The sequence below is a fragment of the Papio anubis genome, chromosome 19 (assembly GCF_008728515.1).
Source record: "Papio anubis isolate 15944 chromosome 19, Panubis1.0, whole genome shotgun sequence".
NCBI lineage: Eukaryota > Metazoa > Chordata > Mammalia > Primates > Cercopithecidae > Papio > Papio anubis.
In genome coordinates, this window is record NC_044994.1 from 71,212,946 (window position 1) to 71,240,101 (window position 27,156).

Below are 27,156 nucleotides of genomic sequence, written 5' to 3' on the forward strand. Positions count from 1 at the left end.
TCTTTAACCGAACAAGGTGTGATTACATTTATTCACATGGACAGAATAACAAACCCAAAAACTTTATCGTTCATTTAGTGAGAGATGTTAGTCATTTATTTGAATATATCAGTTTTAAGCTACTGATAACATGATTGATTAGCAACAGAAACATTTTAGAAGATGCAGAGCTAGTAATACCACGTGTTTGTTTGATTTAAATGATCACCTGTCAGGATACATCATTCTCGTATTCAACTCTCACCATAATCTAACTTTAAAACATTCTCATCACCCCAGAAAGCAACCTTGGCACTCCCCATCCTTCCCCTTCTACCTCCCGTGGCCCGAAGCAGCCCCTGGTTACTTTCTGTCTCCGAGGACTTGCCTGTCCTGGGCGTTCCACGTAAATGAGTCAGACGTATGCAGTCCCTGCCGGCCTCCTTCACCGGCATTTACTCTTACAGGCTCATTCATATTGTAGCGTGTATCAGTGCCTCATTCTGTTTATTGCCAAATAGTATCCCATCATGTGGATACACCACACTTTTTTTACCCATTCATAAGGTGATGGACATGGGTTGTTTCTACTTTTTGCCTATTACAACTAATGCTGCTGCGAGCTTTCAAGGCTCTAGCCATTACAGTCAGGCAAGAGCAAGAAGGCGGCATCCACATTGTAAAGGAGAGCAGAACTCTGTGTGTGTGTGACGTGGTCATGTCCGTAGGAAGTCCTTAGGAGTCAGCCAGCCCTCTATTAATAAAGGGGTTCGGTAAGATCATAAGACACAAGATCAACACACAAGAATGAAATTGTATTTCTGTATGCTAACAATGAACTATCCAGAGATAGAATTAAGAAAACAATTGTATTTACAGTGCATCAAAAAATATTTCATTGTGTTCAGATGGCAACAATTCTAGTCTCTTTGATCTATAGGTTCTATGTAATACCTATTAAAATCCCAGCTACCTTTGCATAAATTGGCAAGCTGATTCTGAAATTCATATGGAGATACTAGGGATTCAGCGTGGCTACAGCAATCTTGAAAAGCAAAGTTAGAGGACTTGCAACTCCTGATTGCTTCTTAAAAAAAAAAAAAAAGACTTACGCTTCCAAGGAATGTGGGCTGTGCAGTGGGGGGTGGGCGAAAGATGTGAGGTTGGGGGTTTGTTTTGTTCTGTTTTTGAAACAGAGTCTTGCTCTGTCACCCAGGCTGGAGTGCAGTGGCACAGTTGTGGGTCACTGAAGCCTTGACCTCCTGGGCTTAACTGATCCTCGTGCCTCAGCACCCAAAGTTCTGGGATTACAAGCATGAACCATTGCACCTGGCAGCAGATCCTGGTTTCAAACCCTAATACAAAGCTACAGTAATCAGGACAATGTGGTATGTGGTACGGGCATAAGGATAGACACATAGATTGATGCACTAGAAGTGAGAGGCCATAAATAAATCCAGACATTTATGGTCATTGGGTTTTCAACAAGGATGTCAAGATAATTATATGAAGAAAGAATAGTCTTTTCAACAGATGGTGCTGGGCAACTAGATATCCCATGCAAAAAATGAAGTTGGATAATGATCCCACTTATACCCAAAAGCTAACTCAAAATGGATCATAGACTTAAATACAGGCACTAAAATTATAGTATTTTTTAATTACTCAGCTTTGAGAAAGTATTCTAAATTTGTTGTACAGTTTCAATGTTTGCCCCCTCCAAAACTCCTACTGAAATGTCATTCCCAGTGTGACACTATAAAGAGGTGGGGCCTGTAAGAGGCAAGTGGGTCGTGAGGGATCTTGAGGGATCTGCTCTCATGAATGAGCGAATCTACCCATGGATTAATGGGTGAATGGATCAATGGGTTTTCATGGAGTGTTAGTTGTCACAAGAGTGGGTCTGTTATAAAAGCCAGTTTGGCCCTCATGAGCCTGCTCCCATCATGGGGTGGCCTGCAGTGCCTCGGGACTCCACAGAGAGTCCCTATCAGCAGAAAGGCCCTGACCAGATGCAGCACCTCAGCCTTGGACTTTCCAGCCTCCAGAACTGTAAGAAATAAATTCCTTTTTAAAATTAATTACCCAGTCTCAGGTATTTGGTTATAGCAACAGAAAACGGACTAAGACAATTCTCCATTTCGTTCTCCCTGGCTCCAGTTAAGTAACTGAATAGACTTTTGGGGATCTACTGAGATACAAAGCTTTATAAACATAAAAGGAGAAATAGTTCAAACCTAAGTTTCAGTTATCTTTTAAATTATTTTCAACCATTAGATGCATAAATGCACAGATATTATATTCAGTATTTTAGCATCACCTTGTATGTTTCTGTGACAGCTATTTGGTCTCCAGTACTTCAAGGCGTCTTTGCGTACATGTAGAATTCCTCTCAGTTTTCTCCAAGCAGCAGTAAGAAGCAAAGTATAATAGCATAGCTGAAGTTGGGAATCTCAGCACTTGAAATACTACCACCGAGCTGAAAAAGGATATCTAACTAAAGCACTGGATTAAAATAGTGGTTTAAAATCCCAGATTTACTGACTAGAAAGAGTCTGTGAATGGAGTGATTACAAATGATTTAACTTTGTTTTTGGAAAACATCTGTTGTCCATGTGGATTTATTGCATTTAGAAATGCCAGGGTTTTCTTCTCCAGAAAAAGATGCCCCATAGTCAATGATATGTGCCTCAACTATATGCCACTTTCAGCCCATGATGAATTGATGGGCTAGGAATCGATTGTGGGCGGCTGTTTACATCAGAGGAGGCAGTGACCAGACACCCTGCTTCCTGATGGAAGGACACTCCCCGCACTGGAGCGGTGTCCACAGAACCTCACCTCACCAGCTTTGCCCAGCCGTGGCTCACAGGAAACACAGGGCCCACAGGCACAGGAGAAATGGCCAATGGCCAAGTGCAGATTGTGGGAACTGAAACCATCAGTCCAGGTTCTTTGACAAATCAATTTCAGGGAAGAAAGAGATGGAGGAGAAAGCTGTAGAGTAAAAGAGGCTCAAGAGACCTTTCTTGGATCCATACTTCTGGCAAGCAGTATAAAAACTATGACACACGAGACACCTGGAAATTAGAGCCATGACTTCTGTTTGACACGGACGAGTTGTTGTGGCTTTCTGGTGTGATAATATTTCGGTTCTGTTTAAAGTGTCTTTCTTTCACAAATGATACTGACATGCCCATGGTTGAAATGATATGGCTCAGATTAGTTTCAGCAGCACCAAGAGAAGGAGTGAGGTGGGGGCTCAGATGAAAGAGCTGCCCCAGGTCCATGTATCCAAAAAGGAGCGATGGCCACGGGGCTTTCAGGAGACTGTCTGTCTTCTTGAGGTAATTTAACATTTCCTTTTGAAAATATAGAAGGAGTGAAAAAGCATACATTCCTGGATTTAAGTTCCTTGCATTTCATATCTCTCAAATTTACATACAGAAATGACATTTTCTGTTGGTTTTGGTTTTATTCCAGCTATAGGCATGTGTGTGCATCCATGCGTGCAAGCACACACACACACAGACACAGACACACAGCAAGGTTGATGCCCCACCTACCGTGAGGGATTTCTAGTGCGTATTCCACATGTTGAAATGGTATTATTACCAGAAAAGTGGAAATTTTGACCATTAGACACCCAAAATCAACATTTCACTGTTCAAATCAACTGCCCTACTAAAGCATCGGAAATACATTGGTCTAGCAAAGTGAAATTGGCATATAATTATGTTTATAACCATCTCACTCATTGATTTCCTCTAAGAAAACTGTGTTATTTAAAACCTATTATAAAGTTTCATATCCAGAAAACTTTAATCTTTTACTGTCTACAGTTTTCTCATTGCTTTTTGGCCCACTGTGTAAAGTGAAAGGGGGTATTATGTCACGTCTGAGGGCAGAATGTACGTGATGTTTAAAGAATAATTTTCACACACGGCAAATTCCACGTATGCCAAGTCTCTGCTCCCATTTTCTTTTTAAATTGTTATGTGTGTCGTTCGAACAGCTTTCTTCACAATGCAGTGATGTTGCCTGTTGTTTCTGACAGCAGATGCATTATACTCGGGTATCACGTGGTCTGAATGTTCGTCTCTCTAAAATCCCTGTGTTGAAACCAAGTCCCAGGTGATGGCATGGTACTAATTAAGAGAGGTGACTGGATCATAGGGAGAGCCCCCATGAATGAGATTGGTTCCCTTATAAGCAAGGTCCTAGGGAGGCAGATTCCCTCTCCCACTCCTGAGGATGCTGCGAGAAGGCTCTGCCATGATGAGGGCCCTCATCAGACACCAAATCTCCTGGTGCCTCATCTTGCATTTCCCAGCCGCCAGAGCTACGAGAAGTAAACGTTTGTTGTTTATAAACCACTGGGTTTATGGTTTGTTGGTTTTTTTTTTAAAGACAGGGTCTCGGTCTTGCTCTGTGACTCGGGCTGGAGTGCAGTGTCGTGATCACAGCTCACTGCAGCCTCAAACTCCTGAGTTCAGTCGATCATCCTGCCTCAGCCTCACTAGTAGCTGAGACTACAGGTGTGTGCTGCCATACCCAGCTAATTTTTGTATTCTTGATAGAGATCGAGTCTCACTGTGTTGCTCAGGCTGGTCTTGAACTCCTGGGCTCAAGCCATCCTCCTATCTTGACCTCCCAAAGTGCTGGAATGACAGGTATGAGCCATCATGTTGTAGCAGCCCAGAAGCAGTGAGACAGGTATTAATAACTTAATAACACATAGTTTCAAAAATCAGTTACTATAAATTGTATGTTTTTTTTCTAAAGATCTTATGTGGCTTTAAATTTATCTGCATGTTCCCAAACGTGTGGTGAGCATCCTTACACTAGCTGCACTTTGCAACATCAATAACAAGGTAAAAGACAGATTTTTCAAATAAATCTCAATTATTTTTAAGGACAGGAAAGAACTAAATACAGAAGGTACCTTGCGGATTTTTGTATAATATTTCCAACTTTGGATTCCACACAGAAAATATTTTCATCCAGGGCAGAAACAGTAGTGCAGGTGTTTGATTTCTGTTTACAGCAGTCTTCTGTCTACCTTCCAGTGTCCTGGTTTTGAAAATTAGGCTCATTATCGTAATTCTTTTTTAAAAATTTAAATCAGCAACTCTTTTGGCTGCTATTTAGGAGTCAGGTTTTGGGGATAGAGTTGGGATAATACAGACACTGCCTTCCTGGAGATTCCACTGCAGTGGGGGAGATGCATGCTCAGCAGCTAGAGACCAAGAGAGAAGACAGGGATGACCCACGGAGAAGACAGACGACCCAGAGAGAAGACAGAGACGACCCAGACCCCACAGGGACCAGCCAGACGCGGCCCACCGTTCTCATTGCACATTATGAGGCACTCAGTAAATATTAAATACACATTTTATATGTTATGGGTTTTTTTGGTAATACATCTACTTTTTAGTGAGACAAGTGGGATGTGGAATTTCATGACGATCTATGTGGGTGTCCATTAGGACCATAGCTTGTCCTGTAGCTTAGTTTTACTATATTTAGATGTAGGGATTTGTACTTTCCAGGTCAAAAATTCTCTTCTTAATAGAGAAATTTGTTGCACTTTAAAATACATTATGTTATGTTTAGTTTAAGGAGATAAAATAGCTACTCAGGGACTCAGGATTTCATGTTTCGCCTTGATAAGCCTCTACATTGTCGTGCAGTAATTGTATCTAATGCTAGCCTGATCTGTAATTAGGAAGGAAACACCACAGTGACCTTAACGGAACAGGCCTGGGTATAAAGAGCAGGAAAGGATGCAGAAGAGTGTCTGACAGATGTAGCCCTCGTACATGATTTAGGAAGAAGACTCAGAAAACAAGGACTAGAGGGGAACATCCTCAGCTTGCTGAAGAGAATCTTAAAGACCCGAGGCTGAGGCGTCACTCCATGTGATGGAGACGCATGCTTTCCCCAGGTCAGGAAGGAAGCACGGGCGCTTGCCCAGCACTCCAGCACTCTCCATAGTGCAGTACGGTAAGAAAGGGGAATACAAGGCATGGATATCAGAAAGGAAGAAATCAAGTTAAAATTAAAGAAAGAAGGCCAGGCGCGGTGGCTCAAGCCTGTAATCCCAGCACTTTGGGAGGCCGAGACGGGCGGATCACGAGGTCAGGAGATTGAGACCATCCTGGCTAACGCGGTGAAACCTCGTCTCTGCTAAAAAATACAAAAAACTAGCCGGGCGAGGTGGGGGGCGCCTGTAGTCCCAGCTACTCGGGAAACTGAGGCAGGAGAATGGCGTGAAGCCAGGAGGCGGAGCTTGCAGTGAGCCGAGATCGCGCCACTGCACTCCAGCCTGGGCAACAGAGTGAGACTCTGTCTCAAAAAAAAAATAAAATAAATTAAAAAATAAAAATAAATAAAGAAAGGAAACTGTCCCTCTCTGCAGATGGCATAATTATCTACCTAGAAAATCCAAGGAATATGCAAAAAGTTCTGTGAAGCAGTGAGTTCGGCAAGGTCAGGGGTAGACTGACCACATGCAGAAACCAATTGTGTATCCACACTTGCAGTGCATATGTGCCAGCTGAAATGAAGAGTACAGTGTCGTTTATAATTCCTTGACAAAAGAGCAGTAGTTTGCTGTGAATCTAATATATAATGTGTGGGACTTGTGGGCTGAAAACTACGTAACACTCACGAAAGGAACCAAAACAGACCGAAATAAACGGAGAGAGTGAGTTTGCTCATGGACCTAAAGTCTCCACACACTAAAAATGTCACTTCTCTTTTCGATATTCAGGTTTAATTCAGTTTCTATCAAGATTTGTTTTGTAGGTAAGATTATTTCTGAATTTGTTTTTAAGGCAAAGGAGCAGGATAGCTAAAGTGATTTTGACTTAGAAAGTTGGAGGACTCATTACCAGATTTGAAGACTTAAATAAGCTGCAGTCCTTAAGACTGTGTGGTATTGGGGGATATTTCAGTGGACACAAAACCTAGAAAATGGCGTTGCACCAAAGAGGATATGGGAACAGAACATCTGTATGAGGAAAGACGTTCCTCCTTCGCAAGAGGCAGAGTGGCTGTCCCATAGCCACTTCAGACTCACCACCTGTGTCTTCTCCCCTTCTCCCAAAGCTGTCTACTTTCTTAATTCCTGTTTCTTGTTGAGGGCCGGCCTCGCTGAGCAAGGCAGTCAGCCTGAGCCGCTCTTCGAGGTCTCGGATCCAGAGCTCCACATTCGGTTCCCAAGCCCAGTCGATGCTCTTTTCTAGACTTCTGAAGATTTCATGCATTTGCCTCTTCCTTTCTATCTTGATGCCTGCTGCCACATCATCCTTCACTTAGACTTTGATACCAGCTCTCTCCCCTACATTTGACCCCCGCCACTCTGTCCTTAGAATAATGCCTCAGTTAACTCTGTTACCTGGATGGGGTCCATCCAGAATGAAGCCAGGACTCCTGAGCCTGGCTCTGTATGCCCTCTTGGTGGACGGGAGACTCTGCTTTACGGTGCTCCCCTAATGGGACCTAGAGAGCTCCTCGCCCACTCCTCCCTCTCCAGCCCCTTCTCCTGAGTGTGTCTTTTCCATTCACAGGCATTTGTCTTTGCTCCCAGACCCATGTGCGAGCCAAGAACATACAGCTCCCTCTTCCTGGAGCGCTTCTCCTGTGGAAACCGCTAGTAAATTCATATCCTTCAAGTCACAGGTCAGATGCCACCACTCCTGGGAGCAGTCCCTGCCCCTCTCTGCGGTCTCCTGTGACTGCATCTCGCAGACCCTGCATTAGTGCCTCTCAGTAGCGTGATCTCTTGCAGTCTCTCTCCCCATTATGCTGTGGGGTTCTTCAGGAAAGGCGCCCTCACCCTCTTTGTGTTTGGGGCACTTTGTGCGTTGTCTTATCATTTTTTGCAGTATCCATGCAACATATGAGGTGTATTCCATATTTTACAGGTGAATAAACTGAGGCTTGGAGAGCTTAAATCAACTCTTACGAAGTTCTGAGGCCTGCAGGTTACAGCAGGATTTGGACCCAGGGTTATCTACTCCCAAGCTCAGTGGGTAGTGATGCCTTTTCATGAGGATACACAAATTCTCAGTTAAGTTGGTATTTATGGGAATGTGGGAATCACTGTAGCTCCTGCTGCACACGGGCAGCTCTCCGGAGCCCTGCGCTGGGCCACGAGGAGTGACTGTAGGCCGGGCTGTGCAGAGCCTTGTCTCCGTCTTAGGAGTGGATGCATAGATTTGTAAGCAGTGGCAAGGCACGGGTGGTCACTAAAAGCAATGCACTAGAATGAGGAGGTGTTTGTCTTCGGAAATAGCATTGCTGGGAAGATAGGTTAAAGAATGTTGGAGCTGAGCTCAGGAAGCCACGGAAGAGGCGGCAGTCAGGACGCGTGGTGAGAGGGCAGAGCGAAGGCGCTTCAGGAGGGGCTCACTCCGTGTCTAAGGTGGGATTAAGAGGATGAGAACGTTTGGGAGGTGGTTGAATCCAGAAAGTGAGGAAAGGATGGTGGTGGTGATGGTGGCTGCGGAAGAGCAGCTCCCATTTATCCAGGACTGATTGGGTCAGGCGTGTCACCTGGGTGCCCTCATGTCATCCTTGGACCACCCTGCAGTGCTTGCACAGTGTGGAGGCTGAGTGGGAGGCCTTGCCCTTCTCGGGGAAGGTGCCCGTCGGGAGAGGCCAGAGGGGCCAGACAGGCCCCTTTCGGATGTCTCAGCGGGTACTGAGGGACAGAGAGCTGTAGGCTGTTGAGGGAGAGCGAGATTGGGCTGTGGGTTGCATGTGGTTGCGGTGAGGACACAAACCTGTTTGTGAGGACACTGAGACTTGAGCCAGGGGCTGGGAGGCCATGGACAACAGCACCCCACATCCCAGTGGAACTTCTGCACTTGCAGCTGACTCCACACCCAGAGCCTGTCACAGCTGCCCAACAAACATGCCGAGCGAGGACTGGATGGAAAATGAAATGCTATTTTTTTCTTTAGGGTTCTTTGTGTACTTGGATAGAGTCATTTAAAATCCTAAAGAAATAATTGTTCATTCTTGGTAAGAGCTATACAGGTGTTCATTATAATATTCTTTTAACTTTACATATGAAATGGTTCGTAATAAAAAAGTTGGATTTTAAAAAGTGGCATTAATCATAGTCCTGTTTACAAATTGCATAGGATTTATGCCTCATTATGATTCCCCATCCTAAATTATCATGCTTCACACTCAGTGTAAGAAAAAAAAGTCTAAAGGAAATACTTTTGTTATCTCAATCTGCTATATAACATGTTTTTAATTTAGCACATTTGTTAAATAATTTTTCAGAGAGCTGCTTACTTAGGTACACATAATAGAGGTAAACTTTGTAGTTACCCTAATATGAATTAATGGAAGGTTTCATTATCTTTTAACTGTTGGCAATGATATAATTATCATTTTTCATCTCATATTTTTGCTATTTAAAGCACTCATAGGCCAGGTGTGGTGACTCATGCCTGTTATCCCAGCAGTTTGGGAGGCCAAGGCGGACAGATGACCTGAGGTCAGGAGTTCCAGACCAGCCTGGCCAACATGGTGAAACCCCGGCTCTACTAAAAATACAAAATTTAGCCAGGCGTGGTGGCGCACATCTGTAATCCCAGCTACTAGGGAGACTGAGGCAGGAGACTCACTTGAACCCCGGGAGGCAGAGGTTGCAGTGAGCCGAGATCATGCCACTGCATTCCAGCCTGGGCAACAGAGTGAGACTCTGTCTCAGAAAACAAACAAATAAAAATATAAAGCACTTGTAGAACTTCATTATGTTATTCGGAGACCAAATTGCTGCTAACTGCATTATTTAATATAGCCTAGTATTTTAATTATACTTATTTAACAAGGGTAGCATGACAAAATAAAAAGGTTTAAACTACCTGTCACGTAATTTTGATGATTTTGTTTCCACTTAGATTTATGAAACTTGGAGACGTTTTTTCAAGGTACACAGAGCACAGCCAGTTTAAAGGTGCTTCATAAAACGTTGTGGAAGGCAAAATCTATAAAACTGACAGGTATCTCAGGTAGATAGTTAGCTGCTATTTGGAATTTCTAAAACTTTATCTCTCTTAAGAGAATTTATCAAAACAATCTCTAAAAATAGTAATTGTAAGCTGTATTTTCCTTCTCTTTTAAAGTAAGTGCTGTGTCCTGATGGAAGGCCCTGAGCCAGGTGACCTGTTGTGTGATCCTAACTGATGTCTTGGGATTGACTCTGTGCTCTAATCCTCATGCCATTAGAGGGTACCATAGACATGAAAATGGTTTGGGTTATATTCCAGTACCACGCATGCCAAAGAACATAAAAATGAGTGAATATTTTAATGGATGTTTTGCAACCATGTGGAAAGTCCGACTTTTATTGCAATCGATTGGCTGTGTCATTGTTCATACTCAGATTTATAACGTCGTCAGTATCCGTGGATAACCCTTCTTGGATGTGCTGTGAAATAAGTACAGAACCCCCGCCCTGCTCCCAGGACAAGGGACAAGGTGCAAGCACCACATTGCAGCATGTTGTGAAATAAATGCAGAATCCACCCCTCCCCCGGACAAGGGACAAAGTGAAAAGCACCACGCGGCATCCCAGCACATTGTGATCTAAGTGCAGACACCACCCTGCCCACCTCTGGGGCAAGGTGGAAGCACCACGCATGGCAGCTCGCTGCATACATATCCAGAGGGTATTTGAGCTTCCCTGTGCTACTTTGCTTCTATAAAGCCAAATAAATAAAACATGCATATATAATATGTGTATTTTTAGGTTAAGTGAGATCTCTTTGTCACCTAATACATGGCCCAACTTTTCTGGCAGTCCTCCTAAGTAAGCACTGTGGTCCTTCTGCCTTGGTCCACTGAGGAGCAGGCATTGGGGAGGCACATTCAGATAACCCAGTATTTGGAAAATACTAAAGAAAAGCCGTCTGTTTCGCAGACCTCCTGTCTGTCATTCCAAGGGATGCACATAGATGCTAAGGATTAAACACATCTGAAATATCCGTTTCTGTTCAGCTAAAAAGACCTAATTTTTTGAAGTAGATTTTTAAAAAAATTAATGGACACCCTCATTTGGGGCACGTTGATGTCTTTTTCAGGCAGTGTTCTATATTGTAATTATAAAGGTGGTGACTCAGTTTTCTAGTTTTATGCCTGCCTCTTTCAGAACAGGCAAAAGTTGCATTTGTTCCAAATAACAGCAGCTGAAAGGTAATGACTGGACTTTCTTCGTATAACTGGAGTCCTTCCCGTTATTAAACGTTGTTAGAGGCTGGGTGCGCAGTGGCCCATGTCTGTAATCACAGCACTTTGGGAGGCCAAGACAGAAGGATCGTTTGAGACCAGGCTGGGCAACGTAGGGAGTCCCTGCCTCTACAAAAAACAAAAACATTAGCTGGGTGTGGTGTCGTGCACCTGTAGTCCCAGCTATTCGGGAGGCTGAGGCAGGAGGATCAGTTGAGCCCAGGAGGTGGAGGCTGCAGTGAGCTGTGGTAATGCCACTGTACTCCAGCCTGAACAACACAGTGAGACCCAGTCTCAAAAAAAAAAAAAAAAAAAAAAACACAAAAATGTTATAAGAGTACCTTGACATGCTAGGGAGAAAATATCTTGTTCTTCCTGTTAAAATGAAAATAGTAGCAAGTAACAATCTTAATCCTACTTTGTATTATACCGTCGGGCATCCCAGCTGCTTCAGCACATGGGTGTGCAGTGTGTGCAGTAGGAAAGCTGGGCCTTCCCCGAGGCCTCCTGCATTAATGTGTTTGCTGTTGTCCCCTTTATCCTAGGAACCCTCACCCAGAATGAAATGGTATTTAAGCGGCTCCACCTGGGCACCGTGTCCTATGGAGCCGACACAATGGATGAGATCCAGAGCCATGTCAGGGACTCCTACTCACAGGTAAGTGGGTTCCTCCTGTATGGGATCTGCTTCCACACACATCCGTGCCATGAGTCCACCCCAGCCTCGTGTGTTCCCATCTGTAAATTAGCACACTTCTCGGTGGTCTTAACATCCTGCTACTTCAGTCATCCGTTCGAATATACGAACCAGGAGATCGTCTTTGATGAGCATTTCTACATGAGTGAAATCGTAGAAGGCATAGTGTGCTTAAGTCATTTATTCATATTACATTTTACTAGTGAGTTATTTGTAAAAAATTATTCAGTAAACATTGTATTTGAAGAATATTCAGTAGGATACTACATCAATATGTTTTCTAACAGTCCTGTTTTTCTCTATAATAAAACATTCTCATATTTTTAAAGGTAAATTCTTCTTTTGCCTTTTCAGTGGACAAAAGTAGACACCGTAGTGTTGGGAACCTCGTATCTGTCACTCACCTTCCTGTCATCAGTGCCCAGGTGGTGGTGTTTCATCTGTAGGTGTTCTTCATTATTATTCTATTACGACATGGAGCTCAAATACCACATTCTTTCACGTGTAAATATTTATTATGTGCCCCTAATAGATAAGGACTCTGCCTTTCATTGGGGCCAAAGCTCTCTGAAGTTCTGAGAACAGGAATTAGAGGTTGAGTATCCCTTATTTAAAATGCTTAGGACCAGAAGTGTTGTGGATTCCGGATTTTTTTCAGATTTGGAATATTTGCATTATCCTTACTGGTTGAACATCCCTTATCCGAACATCCCTTTGAGCATCAATGGCGTTCAAACAGCTTTGAGTTTTGGAACATTTCCGATTTTAGATTTTTGGATCAGGGATACTCAGCCTGTATTTGCTTTTAAAGCAGGATTTAGCCTAGAGGCTGTAGCACTTGCCGGAGATTTTATAGGCAGTGGGTTGTGTACAGAGTCTGTCCAGGGCCCCAAGTCATCCTAACAGCCGCGTTCCGGCAGTAGGCACCTCAGAGCCACCACGTGGAGCACAGCCCGAGGAGTGTTTCCTTGTCATTCATTTGCATTCTTTTTTTTGTGCCTGTCATAATTAGAAGTCACTGATTCAGTGTCATCAAACCTGGAGATCTGAGAGAATCAATTTAAGAGACCAGCAGACAAGGCTGCAGTGTGCGTCAGGAATTTACACCTCCTGAGGCCCTTTTTCTGCTTGTTTGTTGATTTATTTTGAATACAGTAATACACATAATAACGAGCTAAGGCCTATCAGGTTCAAAAGTGTACACAGCTCGCCTTGGGGGGTGACAGTTCCCAGTGTTGCACGGCACTACTGCCCAGACTTGCAGAGGCCACTCAGCGATGTCAGCTGTGGAGTCTAGGAGACTTTTTGAAACAAACAGTAATTTGTTTCAAACTTGATTTTTGCAGAGACTAGACTAAATGACACTTTCCCATTGCAGCGTTTCTACTCTTGACAACTCCAGAGTAGCATGCAGTGGTCAGCATTGTATTCAGGTTTTTGAAAACCTTCTCTTTCTTGTATACTTGCTACCAGTCTGGCATAAGCTTTACTGTTGGCATGCTGTCAAATGGAAGAAGTCTCGTATGTGTATATATTTAGCATATGGAATATTTATCCACACACATAAGCAAACAAACATATGTATACACAGCCAAACACATTATTATTTTGGATGTAATTCATTTAGATACAGAATATTTGTAACCTAGGATATTTGTTAATAGAAGAAAAATCTTTAAAGGAGAAGGAGTACAGTTTCTCCCAGGAATCTATTTCTACATTGAAATAGTACCAGATGAGATCTGCTTTTTAAAAATTATTATCTGTGAATGTAATTTTAATAGCTTCAAATAAGTTATTAGGAAAAATTAAAAGCAGAAAAGATGAAGCATCATTATATAAACACAGTAAATATTGTGCTTCCACCTAAGAGAACTTTTAAAAATCATTTTTGCTGAAAGCTTCTGTTAGCTGAACAGACAGTACTTCTTATGTGAAATTGGTCTGATTCTCTATTGGTATTCTGTTTTATTACTAAGACGACAGGAGTCTAGTAGGTCCACTGCCGTGCAACACAAATCTCTTATAACCTGATTATATTTCCCCACTGGAGGCATTTGGTGATAGAGGACATAATCTTTCATGGAATTTGTGTGAAATTAAATTGTACAGGCATCAGCAAACATCACGTAGTTTGGAAGGAGGGAGCCAGCTGAGTTTGCTGTCCCGCAGTAGCGTGAGCAGGCGCAGATGGGCTGGGTCCTCACTGAAAGGCAGCACCAGCTGAGCAGAAAGTTAAACCCTTCATTCAGCACCACTGTAATTTGATGGGCAGGAGATTCACAGTTCATTGGATCTGTGCACTCCGTCCAAACGTGAGAGTCTTGGTTTCTAAGGAGAATTGTCATGAGTTACTCCGAAGTTAACTGAAGAAACATTTGACGCCCTGTTCGGGTCAGGGGGAGTGCCCTCTGACACCCTCCACCACATAGGAGGTGAATAATAAAAAGTTATCACTTCGGTGGTGCCGTGAAACCTCTTAAACACGGCTGAGGCTGAGGAGAGCCAGGCACAGACATAAGCCCTAAATGAGGACTTGCTTTGAGAGAACAGGATTCCGAGATAAGACACGGGGTCGTTTTTCCTCTGAATGCAACTTAGGATTGTATTTGGTTGTTATTATCCACAAAACTGGACTGTCTAAACTGAGACTACTGAAAGCAGGATTAATGTATGGTATTAAGGGAAGATTCTTAAAAATATTGTCCTGCTTTTAGCTTTATACAATTTTATGTACAACACTATTTAAAGAAAGCTGAAAGCAGTTGTAAGTATACCGTTTCATTTTGTTCTTTAACTGACTCTGCTTTTAGAAGTCATGAATAAATAGGGGTTAATGACGTAGTAAATCATTGCCGTTGTTGAAATGAATACAGTAAAAACAAATTATCCAGATTTTTAAGTAGTATAGTGAATATTTTGGTGTATTTGACAACCTGGATGTATCAAAGCGCTTCATAGTACTAGGCTTAAAAATATAACTCATTAATCAGTGCTTTCTAGGAGATAATCAGAATCAAATGAGGCTACTTATTTCTAGCTACTTCACTTATAAAAATCATATATGTTAATAATTCCATGTTAACTAGATCTCTTTGCTCTATCTTTAATTACGTGACGTTTCATATTCTAAAGATGCAGTCTCAAGCTGGTGGAAACAATACTGGTTCAACTCCACCAAGAAAAGCCCAATCTTCAGCTCCCAAAGTTAGGAAAAGTGTCAGCAGTCGAATCCATGAAGCCGTGAAAGCCATCGTGCTGTGTCACAACGTGACCCCTGTGTATGAGTCTCGGGCCGGCGTTACTGGGGAGACTGAGTTCGCAGAGGCTGACCAAGACTTCAGTGATGAGAACCGCACCTACCAGGCTTCCAGCCCCGATGAGGTCAGTCAGAGCACAAAACCGTGGGAGCTTGTGCGTTCCATTTGGACTCAAAAGTCATGAGGATTCATTCTTTCTGGGGTGGGGAATATAGAGGAGCAGTTTACCGTAGCTTTAATGTATGTTTTAGCTGTAGGTTGAAAACTGCCCAACTCATTCCAGCATGTAGCCTCTGACGTAGCCTGGGCCTTGCAGATGCAGACGTGCGGCCGACGCGTCTCGGCACATCCCAGAACACCCAGGTCTGGTCACAGGGAACAGCATGAGAAATGCCAGCGAGGTTTACTGATTCCATAAACTAATTTGTGTCAAAGCTGCATGTTATAAAACTGTTGAAGTTTGGGACTGGGATGGCTACATCATCCAGTTTTTTGGATTCCGTGTCCAAATTGAATCATCAGGTTTCCATATTAAATTTACACATATTTTGCCAGATTTTCGATACAGGGCATTTATTTCAAAAGAAAATTGGAATGTAAATTTCCAAAACCTACAGAAATGGTAAGATCTTAAACATGGTAAATTAGTTATTTCTAACTTTACATCATTCTTTGATTTTTAGATCAGTAAAATCATTATCAAATTTGTTTAATTAATGTCTTAGTATATTTTATATACAGTTTTATATACACTTTGTCCCTTCAAGGTTCTTGAGATAGTTCTGTAATCAAGCCAACCACAGAAGCACTGTAAACAAACTAGTATCTTCCGATACTTTGTAAAACTGTGTCATATACATAAATAATTGGTGGTGGGGGTACCTTCAGTGAAAATAAAAAGAAAAATCAGATCTAATGTTTTTAAGAGAGGAGTCTGATGGTTCTGGTTGATGAGTTTATTACAAAAGAGTGCCATCGTCCCCCCCATAATGGAATAGAATCTCAGCCGAGAGACAAGATGCAACTTCACACCCACCAGGATAACAGGAATCAAAAAGACAGACCATAGCAGGTGCTGAGAGGACGCAGAGGAATTGGAACCTTCGTGCACTGCGGGTGGGATTGGAACAGTGCGCAGCCACTCTAGAGAACAGTCTGGGTGTTCCTGAAACAATTAAACATGGAATTACCATATGCCCCACAATTCCACTCCTTGGTGTACACCCGAAAGACATGAGAACAAAGACCCGTATGTTAATGTTCACAGCAGTGTTAGAGCCGGGAAGTGGAGGCAACCCAAATGTCTATCAGCTATCAATCAATCAATAAAATGGGGTCTGTTCGCACACATGGAGCATCATCCAGTCACAAATGGCAGGGAGGAGCCGTGTCTGTGACGGTGTTGAAGCACTTTTGAAACCTTTTGCTCAGTGAAAGAAGGCAGGTGCAGAAGGCAACCAGCAGACCTATGTGATTTCATTGCCATGACACGTCCAGAGCAGACAGACCCATGGAGACAGCAGAGCAGCAGGTGCCAGGGTCTGAGGAGTGATCCCCGACAGGCAGAAGGTCAGGGGAGGAGTGATCTCCGGCAGGTAGAAGGTCAGGGGTTGTGGAGTGATCCCCAGCAGGTAAAAGGTCAAGGGCTGAGGAGTGACCTTTAGCAAGTAGAAGGTTTCTCTTAGGGGGATGAAAATGTTTTAAAATAGATTATCATGTTGGTTACACAACTCTGTGAATATGCTAAAATCAATTAAAGTGTACATTTTAAGTGGGTGAATAGTGTCTCCATAAAACTATTTAAACAAAAGAAGATGCAGAGTGAGTGTAGGTTCCATGACTATTGAACGAGTAGAAAATTAAGATTCTAAACAAAGACAAAGCAAATTCATAGGTTAAAAAACTAAAATTTGTATCTTAGAAAGTGTTAGGATACTCATTCAATTTCTGAATGTATGGATATGAAAGGTGCTCAATTCTAATTCCACAGACAGTGGAAATATGAGCCTAAAACCCCTCTGTTGCTGATCAGCAGGTGGGCCAGACAGACAGGGAGGCACGTGGAGAAGAGACAGGAAGAAGAGTAGAGGGGCGTGAGAGAGCCTCTTTCTCTGGTGATAATACATCTTGCAGCAGAGACTCAAGTCCTTGCCGTGGAAAGGTGAGAATAGGGACAGACTGTGGCCACCATGAGGAAGCAGAGCTGGCGTGTGCACCTGATCATGCATAGTACGGCATTTCCAGCGCTGGGAAGGGCATCGTCATTTTGCTGATTAAAATTAAGTAAGAAGTCAGAATATACACCTATGAGTTTAGAATGTTTGGAAAATTGCCTTATGAGTAATAACTAGAACCGATTTGTAGCCCAAAGAAGACAGAACAGAATAAATGTGTGTTGATAATTGAGGAGGAGCTATGCTGTCTGCAGAGCTGACCAAAGGTGGCAAGCGACTTTTACTTTAAAATTGCCTCAAAGCAGGAGTCTCTTGTCTAGGCTTCTAGAGGCAGAAGAATTCTACCACTTTATGGCTCAGGAAACAACCAGTAATGTCATTCATCTTTTTTCCATGAGCGTTCGCTGTGGCCGTGTCCTGACGAGGCACAGGCTTCCAGGATCGTGAGACTAAATCTCGTGTCCTGAAGGCAGTTCTCATGTCTGTGTGCAGATGTGGGAACCACTTTCCTGGGAAGGAAAGATACACACATAAGCAAGGGGTTTTTAAACTTGTCTGTACATCAGGTAGACGTGTAGGGGTTTCCTTCTTTTTTAAAATACTTAACTTTTTATGTATGCACACTAGCACCCCTATTACAGAAATGCTGGACCGGGGCCAGGCGTGGTGGCTCATGCCTGTCATCCCAGCACTTTGGGAGGCCGAGGCAGGTGGATCACCTGAGGTCAGAAGTTTGAGGCCAGCCTGGCCAACATGGCGAAACCCCGTCTCTACCAAAACTACAAAAAATTAGCCGGGTGTGGGGGCAGGCTCCTGCAATCCCAGCTACTTGGAAGGCTGGGACAGGAGAATTGCTTGAACCCAGAAGGCTGAGGTTGCAGTGAGCCCAAATCACGCCACTACACTCAAGCCTGGGTGACACAACAAGACTCAGTCTCAAAATATATATATATATATAAATAAAATAAAAAACAAAAAGAAATGCTGGGCTGGGGCTGGACATTTCTCCATTTGAAAATCTAAAAGGTTGCACCCCACAATTGAGAACCATTGCATTTTATAAATCTTTCCCTTTGACTGACTTTTAGGACTTGAGGTGAATGATCCATATTCTCAACTTCCCACGTTTAAAAAAACCACTTTCATCGTTTTGGCTACTTTTTCACCATCCTTTAGGTTCTTACATGGCTAATGACATGTCATAATTACTAAATTGGTATAGTTTGGTTAGAGTAAGTTAGTATCTTGACTAAACAACAAAAAGAAAAATGCCTATGTAACTAAAGTTTGATAAACTAGGGTGAATGTGAGGATGTGAGGCCCTCCTCCACCAATGTTTTAAATTTTCTGTACACTTTTTGTGGTGGTGACTCTTAGGGGGCTCAGCTGAAGCTGTCCGGGGGACAGATATAAACATCCCCTGATACAGTGACCTCAGGAAGAAGAAAGCCTAAATGCGCCCGCAGATTTATGGTATTTGACAAAGTATAAGCCACGGCTAGACTTCGGAAAACAAGCTTGCTTATTTAAAGCTTTAGTTACATAGGCATTTTTCTTTTTGTTGTTTAGTCAAGATACTAACTTACTCTAAACAAACTAGACCAATTTAGTAATTATGACACATCATTAGCCAGGTAAGAACCTAAAGGATGGTGAAAAAGTAGCGAAAACGGTGAAAGTGGTTTTTATAAACATGGGAAGTTGAGAACACGGATCGCTTATCTCCCCTCAGACTTCGCGGATCGCAGGTTGGCTTTCCATCCTTCTCCACACTCCCGCCGCCTTCCTGTCTCTAGATGAGTGTCAGTGATGCCGCTGTGATGGCACGGCCCTGCGTCACAGCCAGTACACGTTCCTCTGTCACCACGCGGTCACCGTCACCGGAGCTTCTGTGTTTCATCAAGCCTTTCGTGAGAATCTCTGTGCCCGGTGTGACCGGGCACACTTACACGCAGCCATGCAGCCTTCCCTCGTGTCAGGCTTTTGCTGTCAAACACATAATGCCTTCTGTTCCCAAGACCTCTCTGAGTAGCTCCATGTGCCTGCCGCCTTCCCTCCAGTGATCCCCATGCACAGTGTTCAGACCGGTCTGCTCACGCGCCTTCGCAAGGTGCTGGGCTTGGCTTCCCTGCTTGGATTCGACCACTGCCCCATGCAGATGCTCTTCCAGACACATCAGTAATTGGTGATGGTGGGTACATGTGGATTGAGTGGTGCCTTCTGTGGACTGACATAAAGGGATCATTTAGTTTTTCCTGAATGCAGTTATATTACTACTTGAAATTTCTGTAGTCACTCCATTACTTTTATAATTATTCAAAACATTTTGTTCAACAAAGCTGTGCCAAGCTTGTGTGCAGCTGCGTCCCAGCACTCGCCCGTTTGCTCCTTCTGTGCTCGTCCCTAGCTTGACATCCCTTGGCTGCCCTCACCCCCGGCCGGGGGTCCCCAGCTGCCCATTGGCTCGCAGGATTCCCATGTGTCTTTTGGGTGGGTATCTCTCTCCGTGTGTATTGCAGGTTTTGAACAGCAGGCTTTTCTTCCTTGCGCCACATCCGCCTTCTTTTCAGGGGCTCACGAGCGCCGCCTGCTGAGCGAACCTTGACGGTGTGGAAAGATGGTGCGGGGAGCTACTGGTCAAGGCGGAGGAGGGGAATATAACACATCTATAGGAATATTGGTCCTTAAAGCCATATTATTGGAAGTTTAAGTAGGAGCTGGTTTCCTGTAGTTTAGCAAGGCCGTGTCCCAAAGTTTAGATGGTATTTGCCTTTTTGGTACAAATGTGAAATTATGATGAAGAACTTAAATTCCTTCCTGTGAATCACATTGTCACTTCTCTCTTTTCAGAAAATAATTGGCAAAGTCTGTGAAAATTGGAATCAGTTGAAGTATTAGATTTCTGAAAAGTTCCAGAATACAATGTCATCATCGTACAGGGTTTTTCAGCTTTGAGGAAATGTGGAAACCCGAGCTCCCCTCCTCCTCCCTGCCAGCATGCCGCTGCCTGCCCCGTTCTGTCAGTGGGCTCGGTTGTTAAGCTTCCTTTAGTCATCAGCCCTATTGTAGTTCATAGACTGTGTTGACTGATAGGTACGTAAAAATCTGTGTAGCTAAACTCAGAACCACTTTTGCAATTAGGATGTGTGTATGTGTCAGATCTATTTATTTAGTAATAGAAAATCTGAGCAAAGAGGCATAAGCGAATCTGGGCATCTCGACCGACAAGGTGATGAGTTGAGACTTGTAAGGTTTATCAGTTGCTGTCTTTTTAGCATTCTAGCGTGGGCTGTGAGACAAACACAGGTCACAAGCAACTGCTCTGTAGGAGGAGGCAAGCCCCCGTTATTCCTACCAAGAAAGGGTTAAATGCATTGTTTTTTCTGTTATGGCATTCTGGAAATTCTCAAAAATGTCATGTGATTATGCATTGAAAAAGAAGTGTTTTTCTATCATAAGTCTGAGAAACCTAGACTAGAGATTTTTCCCAAAGAAAATTGTATTTGAAGTTTTAAAAATACTGTATTATATGTTTACCATATTACCTTATTCCACATTTTTTATTCAAAGTATCTGGGAGTTTTTATTTTTAAGTTTTAATATAAGTCATAATACTTTTTGAATCTTAAATTGGGAATTCACAATAGAGATTTCATTGACTCCAAGATTATTAAGAATTTAGAGAAATTGTAATATAGACATTGCTAACCTTACAGTTAAGTTTTTTTACTTGTCTAAATGTCTCTACTTGGGAAACTGGACAATGATTAAAAATAGCAGAACATTAAATAACCTTTTAAAAATCCCTAAAACGTGTTTTAAATCTGAAAATGAAAACAATAGACTTCATCATAATTTTTAAAGAGCTCTATTGATACAATGTTTGCAAGTCCCTAAAGCCTCAGGAAAATCATCTAAATGGTTCATTATTTAGCTTATTGAACTTTGCTGCAGTTAGGTTGACGGATGATAGCAGTGTTTCCCAATCACCAAAGTACCATTTTAAAAGCATTTTTTATCGAATAAAGTGTTTAGAATATTGCACCCTGGAGCTTTATTTAGGGAAATGGTTCAATTGATGTTTTCTATTTAACCTCAGCTCTGACCTATCACAACATCTATGGTTAATAAGCAACATTATCATTTGAGAGGCTTAACTAGTTTCACCCACTGTGCACCCGCACCAGCCTCTTAAACCCTGTTTGTGGTGCTGTGTTATCTCGGTCGTTGGGAAGGATGGAGTTTGGTAAGTAGAGTGCCCTAGTTTTAGTCGCTGATACACAGTTGCTCTTCTTCACGAAATAAGCAGTCTTTGATTTTCATTTTTCCTAAAGCAGAAACAATCTTTCACCTTACCTACACATGCGCCTAGATGAATCTGTGTTATACAAATAAGTGAATTCTGAGAAATTAATTTTAAATCCTTAAAGGTCATGTGAGGCATAAGCAATTAAACACTTGAAGTGTGATTGTCTTGTGTGGTATGTTTGGTGATACGATACTTGAAGGTATAGACGTGATGGTGATGTCAAAGTGTAAATAACTGATTTTGTATTCATAATGTGGAACCTACTTATGCTCTGGTCATTGTTTCTTATAATAAGTGATCAATATTTCATTTTCTGTAAGAGTAGGAAGTTCTGCTTGCCTACCACTTGGTCTCCGCAGGCTCAGCATAGCAGGTTCCAGCTGAGCAAACGTTAAATGCCCTCTGGAAATTCCCTCACAGAATTAAAATTCCGCTCTGTTTAACTGTTCGGGCATATGTCCAGTGCAGTCACAGAACACTAGCACCGAACTGGTGGCATGAGCCCTCGGAGAAGGACAGAAGCTCGGTGGGCAGAGCCTCCGAGTGCAGAGGGTGTCAGCTCAAGTGATGAAGGCATGGGCTGGAAGGAACCTTGAAGACCGCTGGCCTCTTTTGGTCCAAACAGAGTGACTGTGATTCTCAATGACTGCTTATTCCTCTAGCCTGGCTGTTTAGTAGTCTGATTCTTTTCCCCTCTGTGGCTGCGTTTTCTCATGTTGGTAAGTTCCATATTTAAATATTATTTCAGAATGTAGCTGTCATTGCCTGACTCCAGTATTTGTGTGCAAGAATCAGCTAGAATTAATGACAGAGCACAAGTGGGTTATTAATAGTATTGCTTTTGGGTTTACAGAAGTAGGCACTAATGCATGAGGCGTGCTGTATTTTTTAATTCATTTTATCGTGTGTGCCTATTGAAGCAAGACTAATTGTGGTGTTTTGTCAATATATTTGTGAGGAGCAAATCATTGTCAGTGACATAGAGCCTTCACTCTGTGACCTTCAGGACCGATAGAGAATAAATACTACATAGCCTGTCTGTGAATATTGATTAGCAGCTTTTTCAGATGATCAAATTGCATCTTATGTTAATAATTCCATTAAAACATTAAGATGATTATAATCACAGTCAAAAATGATGAAATCTCAGTGATTAAATTGTGATGTATAAAGTGCATGGTAAGAAAATGTATATTTATAGTGTAGCAGGCAGCTGCCTGTGTGAATGGCTAATATGATAAAGGAATTTCTCCCTAACTTTTAAGAATAGTAGCTCAGAAATTTCTGAATAATGGAATTACAGAGAATTATTAATGATAAAAATTGTCCCGTAATTTGTATTCTCTCATATGATATTACTCCTGGCTATGCTACTCTTGGGTCTGTTTCCCAGAGTGGTTATTTAGCACAGAGAAGTGCAAGTGTGTAAACAAATTGCCTGTGGTAGAGATTACTTCAGTGTGTTGCTAAGCAGCCTGTGCATGAGATTCAGCTCAGGTTCCCGCTTACATATATTTTTTTCCATTCACATCTTAATTATTTTTTGCCTTTGTATTGTCAAGAATCACGTTATTAGAAATTTCTAACAGCTCAGTATCAGAGAAATAGTCATTTGAAATGTACTAAACCTTTAAATTCTGGTCTTTCTGCATTTCAGAGATTACTTCCTATCATAATGTCAGGCAGCAGTTAATTCCATATTAATATAGAAGCACACAAGGGGTACTTGATAAACTACTCTGCCAGTTTTTTATTGAATGCGGACACAATCGCTTTGAAAGAGATCAAGTGATGGCGTCGGAAGTACGATTATTAGAGAGCTCCCGACTGAGTAAAGAAAAATCTAATTGACGAATGGCCGGTCGTGCAGGTGGAGATTGTGTTCTGTGGTTGCCTGCACCATCCCTGATAGCATCCAAGGAAAACAGGGAAAAATGTCCACTGCAACCTTCCACCCGCCACCTGAATGTGAGGACTGCAGCCACGTGTCAGCTGCTGCTGTGGAGACGGCTTCTGAGGCGTACACCCGAGAATTTCCATCCACCCCTCAGCAACCTTCTTCCCATGTCTGTCCTGTTGGCAGCTAACACATTTAGTATACAGTCCAACCAAAGACTGCAAATAATGACCTCAAAGAAGCTGTGGGAAAGAGGGCAGAGATCAAAGTGGTCTCCGTGGGAAACAGGGAGTAGCTCTTGCAGGGATCCACCTCTCACATGTGGTCAGCAGTAGCAGTGACCTCAGGACGGCAGCCCCACCGCAGCACAGCCAACATGTCAGAGAGCGCCTGGCACCCTCACCAGATGCCCTGTGCATCAAGAGAAAGAAATGAACATATGTTAACTTGGCATCAAACTAAATCAGTAAGAACAACAGAACCAAAGGAAAGTGGGAGGAAGAAAAAGTAAAGGAACACATAAAAATAATGATTGAGTAAGCAGTCATTCAAAAGCTGACTCTTTGAAAGGTTAAATGAAATGGGAAGATTATTGGCAAAACACAGTAAATACAAAACAGTGAATGTAAACTAAGTTCACACATATGAAATAGGCTTAAAAGTTTATAAGAAATATGAAACGCAGATCAAATGCTTATGTTTTCAAAGACAGTAAAATAACTGGTTTCTGGAGAAACAAATTTCAAAACTGACTCCATAAAATCTGAGTAGATGAGAAGAGAAATTTAGAAAAATCACCCAAAACGGCTTTTGACCAGTTTTATAGGTCAGTTATTTTGAGGCACAAATAAATCACATACTGTGAGAACTTTTCTTGAGCAAGAAAAAGTTAGACAGTTATGTCTAAGGACACAAAAAAGCAAAAGTTCTAAAAGAAAAAAAAAATGATAAATTGAATATCAGAGTAAAATTTATTGTTTTCTAAAGACATTTGTTAAGAAAATAAGACAAATTAGAATTTCAACATAAATTTGAAAAAAAAAAAAAATGAAGACAAGCCACAGACTTGTAGGAAATGTTTGCAGAATATTTACCTGATAAGTGACTAGTATGCTGAATATATAAAGAATTCTCATAACTCAGTAATGGGAAAACATCACCTGAATTTAAACATTGGCAAAAGATTTGAACAACTACATCACCAAAAAGAGATATGAATATTGACTGTAAAATACCTCATAAAAGTAGTGATTTGTGGGATCTAATATAGAAAAACTATTAAGATACATGGTAATAGCCAAAAGTTAAGAGGTGATTGATGTCAATGGAATTAAATTACTCTGAGGTCCTTAGAGTACAGGTAAAGGTGCTGATTTACTTAGACTTTGGTAAGTCCAGGATTATGCTGGCAACAGTGGGGTGAGTGCCAAAGAACGGTAAAAGAGCATGCACCTCTCCAGGGTGGTGGAAACGTGGTCATCGTGTGGTAGAACCCACACAGGGCTCCTTGGAGAAATGGCTGATTCTAGAACCAAGGCAGGAAATACCCAGGCTGAGCCTGGAGCGTCTGGTACTGCCAGAAAGTAAGGAATTGCTCAAAGCCAACAAACAAACAGAAAAAGCTGCCTGCGTGGCAGAGGGTGTGTGAGGGACACAGAAGCCAACTGGAAAAGCTCCCTGTGGTGAATGCTGGAACCGTATGAGCCGCAGAGTCGGTCGCCCTGGATTATAGCCCACAGTATGAAACAAATATGCAGGAGTCCAAACTGATAGGAATAAATAAATGAATGGGAGAGAAAGATCTCCCATGCACAAGAATTCTGTGCAAAAGGATCATGTGTGTAGCTACTGAACCCACAAGTTGGGGAGCATAATTCCTCCTCCTCTAGATGTGGGCTACACACGAGGACTTCCTCCCAAAGAGCATGGGGTGAAAGGGGGAAAGGAGGAGATGGACGACCTTAGTCAGGTGAGTAAGGTCAGCGTCAGCAGTGAAAAGCCGCGTTGCTAGACGCAGCCCCCACAGGATGTGATCAGCAGCACCTCACCTTCATGGTCACCCTCCCCAGCCCCGCAGCCCCAGTCTACTCGTGAGAAGATCACCAGACAAATCAAATTGAGCGATGTTTTACAAAATACCCGACCAGTACGTCTCAAAACTGTCGAGGTCATCAAAAACTGGGCAGGGCCAAGCAACTGTAACAGCCAAGAGAAGACATGAAAACTAGATGTGCCGGGCGCGGTGGCTCACACCTGTAATCCCAGCACTTTGGGAGGCCGAGACGGGCGGATCACGAGGTCAGGAGATCGAGACCATCCTGGCTAACACGGTGAAACCCCGTCTCTACTAAAAAACACAAAAAACTAGCCGGGCGAGGTGGCGGGCGCCTGTAGTCCCAGCTACTCGGGAGGCTGAGGCAGGAGAATGGCGTGAACCCGGGAGGCGGAGCTTGCAGTGAACTGAGATCCGGCCACTGCACTCCAGCCTGGGTGACAGAGCGAGACTCCGTCTCAAAAAAAAAAAAAAAAGAAAAAAGAAAACTAGATGTGACGTCCCGGATGGGACCTAGGACAAGACAAGGACTTTAGGTAGGAACGAAGGCTGTCCAAGTCACGTATGGATTTAAGCTTTTAAAAATGGAACCTGCTGCTTGCTCAGATTTTATTGACAACTTGAAGAAACACTGTATATATGCATCTTTCAGAAAATTACCGAATAAAAGTTCAGATATGTTTAAGTGCTTTGTCCTTTTTTGTGATTATTTTACAATAGTGGTTTAACCAGTTTCTTCTTTGTGATATTTGGCCTTTAGTATTTATCTTGTAATTGTATGGGAGACACAGGGTCACTGCAGATGGTAGCACAGCTTCAGATCTCACTATAGATCACCCAGTCATATTTCCTCTGCAGAACAAGGTGACAGCTCCAGGTGGTATGGTCTTCCTTTAACTTGTGTCCTTGTGAAATTGGAAAAATGTTTAAAATGTTAGGGAAGAAAAGTGCTTTTCTAGGGACAGGGTCATCATGACCATCTGTGTGGTATTCTGGTGAGTGCCAGCATTGCAGCCTCCCATTTCACTCACAGCTGGTTGTGCCTTCGCTGGAGGGCCTTGGGTGTTCTGGGACCTGCAGTGGAAGGAAGCAAGGAAGGGCTTCTCTGCTTCACTTTCAGGAAAGTTGGAAACCCATGTCAGACACTAAAAATCAAGGTTGAGGAACAAACATTTTAGCACTGTTAAATATTGTCTCTTGTTAAAGACATGTAAGCTGACTTCCAGAAGTGCTTCAATAAGAAAATAAAATGTCCTTGTATATGTAGAGTGTTTGAATGTGAGTGAATAAGGAGGGAAGAGTTAACAGTTTGGGAGGGGCCCCCGCCTCTCCTGGCTAATGTGAGTGAATCGAGAGGGAACACTGAACCGTTCTGTGGGTGTCTCTGCTTCACTGGCTTGCGCTGTCCTCCTCATTGTTTCCTTGCCTACCTCTCTCCGCTTAACAAGACAAGTCCTGCAGCTGGAATCACTGTCCTCAGTGTCCCACATTGATAGCACAAAAAGATTGAAGGAAACCAGCCTAAAGAATATCT

At 42.7% G+C, this 27,156-nt stretch overlaps 1 protein-coding gene across 15 annotated transcripts in view; it reads left to right on the forward strand.

The window, feature by feature from the left end:
- ATP9B (ATPase phospholipid transporting 9B (putative)) overlaps positions 1–27,156 on the forward strand; it is a 287,191-nt gene that overhangs the window by 205,721 nt on the left and 54,314 nt on the right. For all 15 annotated transcript variants that reach the window (XR_002518773.2, XR_002518774.2, XM_009192938.3 and 12 more), the window contains 2 exons: positions 11,778–11,890; positions 15,065–15,313. Coding sequence is in view for 13 of the 15 variants with exons in the window: in XM_009192938.3 (XP_009191202.2) it covers positions 11,778–11,890; positions 15,065–15,313 (362 nt within the window). In the remaining 2 variants the exon portion in view is untranslated. The remainder of the gene's footprint in view (positions 1–11,777; positions 11,891–15,064; positions 15,314–27,156) is intronic.